Source organism: Halyomorpha halys, unplaced genomic scaffold (assembly GCF_000696795.3).
Source record: "Halyomorpha halys isolate HHAL.00 unplaced genomic scaffold, Hhal_1.1 Scaffold327.1, whole genome shotgun sequence".
Classification (NCBI taxonomy): domain Eukaryota; kingdom Metazoa; phylum Arthropoda; class Insecta; order Hemiptera; family Pentatomidae; genus Halyomorpha; species Halyomorpha halys.
In genome coordinates this window covers 859,576-870,283 of record NW_027105022.1, presented here as the reverse complement: position 1 = coordinate 870,283, position 10,708 = coordinate 859,576, and the positions used below count along the sequence as shown (strand labels likewise).

General features: G+C 29.2%; 1 protein-coding gene across 2 annotated transcripts in view; it reads right to left on the bottom strand.

Annotated features, from left to right (window-relative positions):
- Positions 1-10,708, bottom strand: part of Cad74A (cadherin-74A) — a 106,618-nt gene that overhangs the window by 22,387 nt on the left and 73,523 nt on the right. For both annotated transcript variants that reach the window (XM_067047641.1, XM_067047647.1), the window contains 2 exons: positions 5,477-5,784; positions 1,801-2,051 (listed from right to left, as the gene is read on the bottom strand). In XM_067047641.1, coding sequence (XP_066903742.1) covers positions 1,801-2,051; positions 5,477-5,784 — 559 coding nt within the window. The remainder of the gene's footprint in view (positions 1-1,800; positions 2,052-5,476; positions 5,785-10,708) is intronic.

Genomic DNA, 10,708 nt, shown 5'->3' with positions numbered 1-10,708 from the left:
TTAGTATGTATGTGATCATTTATCAATATTACCTATTGCCCACAACTGTGTGGCAGATTGTAATATCTATCAATAAATAAATCTAATAATAAAATAAAAAATTCATATTAATGATAGAAAGTAAACGAATTTTTTTCAAAGCTCAGAATTCTGTTAAACATGCTTTTGAAAATGAATTGCTTATAGATACTTTTTCCATTACCATTTCTCATTAGCGGACGAAGATACTTCGAAATTCAATTCAAATCTATAATAATCCTCTCAATGCTAAAGATACGTTGGTTGCATTTTGAGCTATAACGGAAAATAAATTCTTTCTATATTAGATATTTACCTGGGGACTATTGATTACTGAAATACTGTGTTGTAATTATGAATGATAATACAAATTGAACAAATATGTAAATTTTGTGTTTGTATTTAAACTACTGGGAGCGGATTGGCACAGTGGTAAGGCGCTATACTACTAACTCTAAGGACCAGAGCTGTGGCGGATAAGTATGGAATAATTATTTATTCTGTTACTGAAGCCGTGAGTCAGCCCTGTGGGTTCTGGAGCCCTCCTGAAGTCCAACCAGCCTCTATTACGTGGGTATTCTTAGTTGGGGTAAAACCTGGCAATAGAGCGTGATTTTGATCAATCCCTATCCCCTTCATGGGCATAGCATTTTATACTATTATTATTATTATTTTAACCGTTACATTTTGATTCTATACGTCAAATAATAACCAAAATCTTTATATGTTACTTATAAAGTTTCGTTTTGAAGTAACTAGAACGATATTTGGAATCATAAATGAAATACCCGCACTTTCTTCGGTTGTTACTAAGTAACTCCAAAATGATGTTTCTGACAGAATGGCTAGTCATATGCCATTCTTCAAATATGATGCTATTTAGTTATATTTTTTTAAAATACTAAAGGCGATTGTTTAATCAGGATCTAAAGCAACTAACAGAAGATTTAAGCACTACTTAATTTGATCTGGTTGGACTTTGGTCAGGTTTAATAACATTTACTTCAAAATTATGTCGTTCTGCAGTTCTCATACAACGAATATTTCACAAAATAAGGGACGACGATTTTTAAAAAACTTTTTTTGGGGATAATTCACTTTAAAGAGTGAAGACGGGCCAAATACATACACTCGAACTTCCGACTGTGACAGAGTTTATATCGAGGAGGCATATCAAATTTTTGACATCCTCCAGTACTGTGTGAATCCATTATTCAGGACATTGACCCCGACAGGACGGCCACAAAGGTGGTAGGCGCACACAGACTCAGGACTGTGGACTAGTAACTTACTGACTAAAGAGATAAAATCTGATGAGCCCGATCATCAGACAGCAGACACAACCCAGTGTCCCCAGGTTTAGATCCAAGTGGCTCAGTAGAAAAAAAACCTTTTTTGGGACAAAATTTCAATTTATGAAGCTATATCTAGCGAAAGTAATGCTAATCATGGTCTCAAATTTAAGAAAATTTTACTTGTTTCGGAAGCTCATATTTTCCTTATCATCCAAAAATTATACATTTGATTTACATAATGAAATACACAACTATAAATAAGTTAATATTATACATAATTATACTCATAGAATCATTAGGTTCTGAAATTTAAATTCATTCCATATTCGGTACTACAGCATACCCATGTAATTTACTTCCAGAAAATCCTATGTTTATGTTTTTATATATAATGTATGTATGTATTTATATTTCTTTAAAATATTTTCATTAGATTGGTATAATTTCTGGAATTAAAAATATCAATACATATAGAATGTTGGGTTACCTTTTCTGTGTTGATGTCAAACTTCTCGCAGCCTCCCGACACGCAAGATATAACGATCTCTGAATTCTGGGCCGCATCAACGTCGCTGACGATGATGTTGGAGAACACTATGGCCCCAGGTTTAGCTGCCTCGGACACGACGGCTGAGTATGGCCTTCCTGAGAACTCCGGTACGTTGTCGTTGGCGTCTAAGATTGCGATCTCCCTTCTCAGGGAGACTGTGTTAGGCTCGTCCTCTCCCAGCGGGTCATCTACCAAGATAATTAAAATAGCAAAGGGTCATTCATTAAGGTTCATCACCCCCTAATAATTAACATCTTCTTTACAAAGGAACTCCTTTCATTTGCATAGCCCCAGGTGCATTATACGTATGAATTACAAATTACTTAGGTATTTGTTTCGTTTTGGCGTATGAGATGACCAATTCGAAGAGGATTCCTTTGCAAGAATAATGCTTTTTGAGAGTTATTTTAGATCCTTTGTTTTGTTTTTTAACCTTTGAAAATTGTGAAGTAGTATACAATTTACCCTATCAGTAGTATCGATATTTTATAAAATTTCCTTGTTTAAGCTTCTTTAGTCACGATAATGCGATAATTATATATTTTAAATATTTATACAAAAAGAAACTTCTGGTATGGATTTTTAGTCCGGTCAAATTATTAAGTTAATCCAAAGACTAAAAAAATAAAAAAGCTACCTCTCCTGTATTTTTCAAAACATTATATTCTCAATAGTTTTTTATATTATTCTCAATAGATTTGAGCGAAGGGTTTTGGTGTGGGGAGTAGAAAGGGTGAAAAAAAAACTGTACAATTTATCGTTTTTTTCACCTGTACCTCGAAAACGAAGGAGTTTACTGAAAAATGTATTCCTAACATAATTGAAGTATATTAAATTGACTACAAATATATTAAAATGTTTTTTTCTAAATCATGTAGTTTCTGTGATAAGGAGGGGGCAAATATAAGTCCTGTCAAATGAGACACCTAACGTTAAACATTAAAAAAAATTTTGAATTGTTTTCTATTGCTTCGTTATATTAGTTGATTACATTCAAAAAGGTCCCATGGGTTTATTTGTTGGGTTTGGAGGATAAGGTGAAGATGGATATGGTAAAAATTGTGTGTTTCATTGGTTATATCTCTAAATCTACTGGGTTTGGTGTAATGTTTCTTAATTTAGTTTTTAATTAAATTTCCTAATAAAGTGATCACATTACTTTAGTTTCTAAACACTATAGTTTCTGAGATATGGGGCCAATTATTTTTTTATGAAAAACAATTTTTTAACACTTTAGAGCCAATATCAAGGCGTTAGATTGACCAGACATATTTTAGAAACTGCATGATTCAGAAAAAAAAGTTTTAGGACCTCTTTTATTAAAAATATAATGTGGTAAGCAAGCCATTTCACCAAATCTAATAATTTTCAAGGTACAAAACAAAATTAGATAAAACATATGATTTTTAATCAAATCCTTATCTCTATACCAAACCCAAGAGAAAAACAGTGTTTTATTTTTTAAATGTTAGGTTTTTTAGGTCCCTAATTTGACTGCACTATGTTGTGTATAGTTAATACCTAGTCTGAATTAATTATGTAAAAGCAATAAATAGTTAATATTTTTTTATTTTAATTTAATCTTTAAAAAAAAAAGAAGTATATTCTTTAGATTTGTTGAACAAAAAAATTTAGGTAAATGGAATTTGAAAAGACAATGGGTACAAATATTTCTGAAATGAATTAATTGAATCATTGAAACTAGTTTATATTTATAAATAATTTATTTTTTTAACTGTTGTGTTTTGCTTTTGTATTGCTTACTCCCTTTCTCTAATAATATTGATTTTTTTCTTTATTTACTAAAAATAATATATATATTTTTTTAATCCTAACAATAATACTTGAAACTTTTTTCTTATAATAGAAAAATTCTGTTTTAAATTTACCATTAAGATTCATCAATGTGTTCCTTAATGTTAATTTTTATGTTTTTAATGAATAATTCCATATCACAAAAAAAAAAAGAAACCATAATAAAAATAACTGAGGAGCTTTCAGAATGTATAAATTAACATTTACTCATATTTAAATTTTTCTGAAACATATGTTTGTATTAAAATCATTATCATTGTTTGAAATTCACTATAATTTGTCTTTGTAGTGCTGTAACAATATATAATTAACATGACACAATAATCTAATGCTAGGCTATGCTAAATGTTCTTAATTTCATATTTTTGGATTATTTTAATCAAATTATTAACATATAACTAATAGGTATTTTACATAGTATCATCAAACGAAAAAAAGAAATGTTCGATAAAAAAATATAAATTATATAATTAGTGCATGTCCGGTATATCCCCAAGTGAATAATTAGTTACACGGTTGCCCAACAGATGTCGCGGTTGTCTACAGTTTTAATGTTTTTTCTTGAACAGAATTATTCATATTAACTTTTCCATTTCAAATTCCGCTCTGTTCATGGCAATTTTAGGACTAGAAAATGTATTTGTTTGCTAACAAAGATTAGATCAGAAAAAAATTGCACATACTTTTACAAATCCTGAATAATTGTTATATTGATTATTTTTAAAAAAGTTTCATATTAACTGAAAAAAAAATCTTCATAATTGTTGAAATTATTATAGCTATTTAGCATATATTTAAATATTATATTTACGTTTCCAGATTATTTTATAATTAAGCCTACTAATATTTAATGACGGAATCAATTCATAACAATTAAGTAAATCTAGGCTTCTATATCCTCTCATAATGAAACCCTAAGTACATATTTCCATGTCGTTGTTTATGGTGGGATTTAAAATAAACCAATAAAATCATTTTTCATAGATTTTTAAATAGTTATAGTTGTATTTCGTTTACTTGAAAATATTTTTCTGAACAAAATAGAAAGTAGTATATTGTATTTTTTTGAGAAATTCTGGAAAGAGCAATTTTCGTCATCACTAACGCCCAAAAAAATATTTCGAGTAAAAGCTTAGTGTACAGTAACCATAAAAAATACCAAATATTTTTATACAAGCATGCAATACTGCTAAATTCGATCAAGATAAATTTTGATCATACAATGGTTAGTAAAGGTGGCTGGGGCTGGTTTGTAACTCGAAAATTACTACATTTATTTGAAAAATGCCTTCAATGATATTTCTCGTCATACAAATTTTAATATTTCTTTTTCAATATTATGGCAGAAATACAAACAAAATAACCGTTTACTAAAATTTACAATCTTTTCCTGGCCGTTTAATCAATGCTTAGTTGTTATAGAATCAATATTGAAATTATAAAAATGATTCTAAGGATTTTATCCTTCTAACTGAAAGTCTTATAGGTTAAGTGAAATTAAAAGATATTTATTTATTAACTATGGTGTAAAGAAAACGTCAGCCTGGCGAAACGGAAAACCCACTGCGTATGCACTCCCCAATAAAACTCTTGTTAAAATAGACCTTTTATTTATATATACTATGACTTTCTATTTTAAATATCACATATTTTTTATGCAAACTATGGTTAATGAGTGCTAATCTTCCTGGAACATTACTTCGATAAGGTTATATTATGTTTTTTAGACCTTTATTTCTATCCCTGAGTTCCTTGAGATTTACTAGAAACATTTTTTATAAATAAGAGATGATTTTACCTGTAATACTGATGATGACTTCTATGATGGGACTGACCTCGCGATCTAGAGGCCTGACAAGACTAACAATTCCCGAATCTCTGTCGACGACGAAGTGCTGCCCAGAGATGGAGTAGTGTACAGGTCCTCCTTCGGGGTCTACTCCCTGGAGCCTGTAGACAGGAGACCCTACGGCTGTACCCTCCGCTAGAGCGAACTTGGCCATATCGCCGCCGTTCGCGAAGTAGGGAGCCCTGTTGGTAACCGCCGCTGTAGTCATTAGAACGCTCGTCAGTATCACCAATAGCATCCTTAAGTATCTGCTTCGCCTGTTTGAATATAACAACAAAACTATTTAAATTAAGAAAATAAATGAGTGGCAAATCATCATGAAATATATATAATCAACCAAGTATAATGAAATAATTCGTAGTTGCGCATCCTAAGGACATAGGAAAGCGTGTGTAACCAACAAGCTTCAACTGCTGCCAGCATTAAAAAATATTAATTGTAGATTTAAGTTAAAATTGTTGTTTCTAGTTCAGCAATTACATCATCACTCTCCCACCAATCGCTAGCGCTCTTCTGCTTGATTTAATTTAGTAATATCAAAGATGGTAAGTCTAAAATATTCTTTTATGCCAGAAAGATACCCTGAACTATTTTTTCAAATAAGAAAATGGATTATTCGAATAGAGGAGTGGCACGCGTGTCTTTTGTGGGAAATTCCTGTTCTAGTGTTTATGATTCCGTTTCCGAACTAACTCCTTAAAAAAATTCCTTTATAGTCATTAAATTAATCTTGAAACCGAGATTTGGCTAAATTACTTTAAAAACTTTCTTTTTGTTCAAAATAAATGCATTATATTTTTTATTAGTATTATTTTATTTTTATCAACAGATATAATATTTAAGTACTGAACGTTTGCAGTACTTAAATATTCGATTAAATTATTCCTAATCTTGATTTTTGCACAATGATCATTATTAACTTCGTATTAATTATGCCATTATTTCTTGAACATGTTCCTTTTTTTTCACTCAATTCCTTATTTTTGTATTAAAATGTTTGGTTAAAAAAACAAGGAAAAAAAAAACGAACTATCGAACAGTTATGTATAATCAATGAGAAGATGGTCTCAGTTGCGGCCGAGAGAAACACAAATTAAAAACTAGAAAATAGTTTTCTCAACAATACGAAGATGGATTGAAAAGGAACCAGGAAGAAATGTTTATTTTATTCCCCACAATTTATTCCCACACTTTATTCTTTCAGCTTATGCAGGAAATTCCATTGAAACAAGAGTAAATAAAATAAGTCAATATAATCAAAAAAATCTCTACTTTGTTATCTTCATTTGCCGACGAAGTTCTCTTCAAGGACAACTAGTTTTTGTCTTTATACAATATTGCTTCGTCATTTTGGCTAAAGAGGTGTTTTTTTTTTAATTTGGTATTCTCGAAGCTAGCTGATTTCACTTAGATATCTTAAGTTGATTTCAGTATTCCCCACTGCCAGATAAGTTGAGTTGATCCTGATATTTTGTGAGGGAATCCATCTAAATATATTTTTTAATTATAAATAGACTATTAATAAATTAATCAGTCATAGATACAAAAAAAAGTTATACATCTAATGTATTGTTATTCTTTCGACCGTAAATACGTCCTCACATTTGTAAGTAAGTACAGGCAGGCAGTTCTGTAATGATCGACAATATCCTTTCACTTGAAGAACATGTATGGCCACAGATAATTTCTTCCGCTTCTATTTTCAGATAACTAGACAAAATTACTTCCTTCTTTTTTATTTTTGTGTAGGTGAAAACTAATGCTATATCTCTATATCTGTACGGAACAAATCTTTCTTATTAAAAAAATAATTTATTTGGACGCATCGGTGGATTGAAAAAAAAAATATAATTAGTTTGGTTTCTGAAGTTCCTCTTAAAAAAAAGAGAGTTAAATTATTAAATATTTTTTATGTAACTACTCTCAATTCAATTTTGTAGAAAGTCATTACATGTCAATTGATATCAATGACAATCTAAATTCCATAATTATTATCTTTATTAATAAAAATTGTTATATTAATATAATTGTTAACATTTCGGGCTATTGATTACTATCTTTATGACTAAACGTTTAGCAATTAATAGGCCATTCATCATCAAATTAATATTATAACGAAATGACAAATTAAAATTAGTGAAAAAATCATATTTGATAATAATTTAAATTTAAAATACCCCTAAAAAGTTATATGAGATGTTACATTTTAAAACTAGCCAAGTGAATTTGCAGGTTAAAATTTTGTTTTATCTGTTCTAGTTCTGCTGTTGAAACTGTTTTTGAAAAAAAAAATGCTCTCACCTCATCATAATGTAGTACCAAAAAAAATTAAGTAATTAAAAAAAATTATAAATTGATTAATTAGTTTCGGAATGCAATGGCCCATATAAAAATCAGTAATTTATTCCATTGGTACGATTATACGTCTAAAGTACTTAAATTATATATTTTTTATTTTATTATTAAAAATACGATTTACATAGGAAGAATATGAACTAAACAAAAAAATTATATTAAAGAATAAAAATAACTGTACGGAAAAGTAATTTTTCTGATACTAAAAAGTGCTACTTATTTATTGCTATATGAATAAATATAAAATTTTCAATCTCCCTTAAATAAAAAATTGTACATGATTGTCTTCAAGTACAACAAAATATTCGAAATCAAAAATGATGCAATTTTTTCATCAAATGTATTCTGTATGATTTAAAGATATGCAGGTTTTTAACGTTTCCGTAATTATTGATGTATAAAGTAAAAAATGCGATTAAACATTGACTTGAAAAACAATAACTTGTCTCCACAAAATAGAAAAAGAAATGGAAGATCATTAGTTGACAGTATGTAATTATTGTAATTAGTTGCGGATAACGGCAAAAAAATATACAAAAATAGCCTAAAAATTATTTATTAGTTTTTGGTTGCTAATAAATTTTTTTTTTTTGACCCCACCTTGTAGGGATTAGAGCTGAATTCTGAACGAGAATTTAATGAAAGTCACTTCTCATAAAGCCCTGCATAGTAGGACGAAACGTCGGTTATTATTAAATCATTTTTTGCTATTTTTGTTCATTTTTTGACCGCCACCCGGACCATTTTACTACAAGAAAAAATATTATATTAAATTTCTTCGAACAGAAAGATTTCAAAATTTAAACAATAATTATTTCAAAAATGAGTAATAATTATTTTACATATAAGGTTCAATAAATTGAACAAATTAAAATAAAGTTTGACTAAGGACTTTATTTATTTTTTTATTCCTTTTTTCAATTTCCGTATTTAATTATGCACCCCTCATCGTAGCCAGCAAAGTATTCCCACATTCCTGCTCTAGTCGAAGTATATAAGGAATACCAAGTGATGTAGCGTAGTTAAGGAAAGATATAGAAACAATTAAATTTATCTTTAAAACTGTTTTGAAAAAGTGATCCTGTAGTTCATACAAAGATACTATTCATGTTGTTAGACGCGTCACCAGACAGCAGGCATTGTGTAGTTTTATCTCCTGCTGTGACCGGCTGGACTTGTCGCTGGATTAATGGTCACGGGCGTGACCATCCTTCATTTGCGACATCTGTGACCAAAACGCGATTTCCGTATCTTGTATTCACATTTCCGGTCTATTTCATTCGATTACAATTAAAATTTAACAGTATAACGAAACATCAGATCTTTTAGAAACCGTATTGTTAACAAACTTGTCCGTAGTGAACCATCTCCCCATACTGGGTAATATAAATAAAAGTGTGAATGAATATAGTATCCTGGTTTTCTTCGATCTGAAAATAGTTGTTGGATTCCACAACAACAACATCCTTCAGATCGAAGATTAGAGTAGTAATAGAGTAGGACAGTAATATGATAGAGATTACAAGATAATATTTTGTAATTAAACTGGATTTAGTGAATGACACAATTCTTCCTTATTAAAATACAATAATTTATTTCATATCATCAGCAACAACGTTTCGGGAGATTTCCCCCATCTTCAGGCTGCTAAAAAACCAAATTCAACAGAACCATAAACATGCGCTTACAACACTAATATATCATATATTCTTAAGAACTATTTATAAACTATTTACTTGATAACAAAAACCTATATATAACATATAATTTTCTCCTTTATTGTCATTCTTGCTAATATATAATAATATTAATGTCGTTTAATGAATAAAAACTTGTTACTAGTCATACATTTTAATTACCTTCGTGAAGGTTATCTTCCATTATGATAACAACCATATAGACTATAAAATAATTTTCTCCTACCTCCATAAAGCTAAAATTAATAATTTTTCAAAAACCATTTCTATTCTATTTATTATATAAAAATATTTTCTTTTATAATTATAAACATTTTGACTAAATTAATTCTATATTATATAAAAAACCACATAAAAACTAAAACGCTAATTTATTTATAATATCCATATAATGTGGGCCTAAAGTTTTTGTATCAGTTTTATAATTGATTGCTTTGTCAATGTTTTTTGTAATATGTACCGATTCAATTATTTTTCTATTCCTACTATTCTTGTATATTTTTTGCAGAAAAAATTATATAAATATAACAAAAATTATAATGAATCCAAATTAAACTAAAATAACATCTTAAACACAATAATTTGTTGAGCAAGAAGTAAAAAAGGAAAACTCAGTGTGCTACTATTTATCTATTTCATGTACAAAGCACTTAACACTATCAGAAAAAGCAGTTGTTATTTTCAATAAACGGTTATTTTCATTAGTAAGATAATCGTATGCCAAAACTGTCCGATAGTTTAGGTTAGTCCATAACTAAGTCAAAAACTGATTATTTTCTTTCCTCTCCTTTACTTAAAGTGGTTTACAGAAAAACATATTTACTGCCATGGAATTCCTCTGGGTAAGAAAATGTGAAGTAGTTGAGTTACGTTACATATAAATATATGTAGGTGACCTCTACCCACATCCATTCGTAAAACCTCTTCAATAATCGCATTTAAGCATAAATTATTTCTTCTGCTCTTTAACTATCAATTTTCCTCAAACACGGGATATATGACATATTTTTTTCTTTAATATATTTCAAACGCCGGTTGAACAGATTAGATACTTAGGACTCCATCTTGACAAGAGACTTACTTGGAATCCACACACAAGACTGAAACGACAAGAAACTGCTCGTAGATT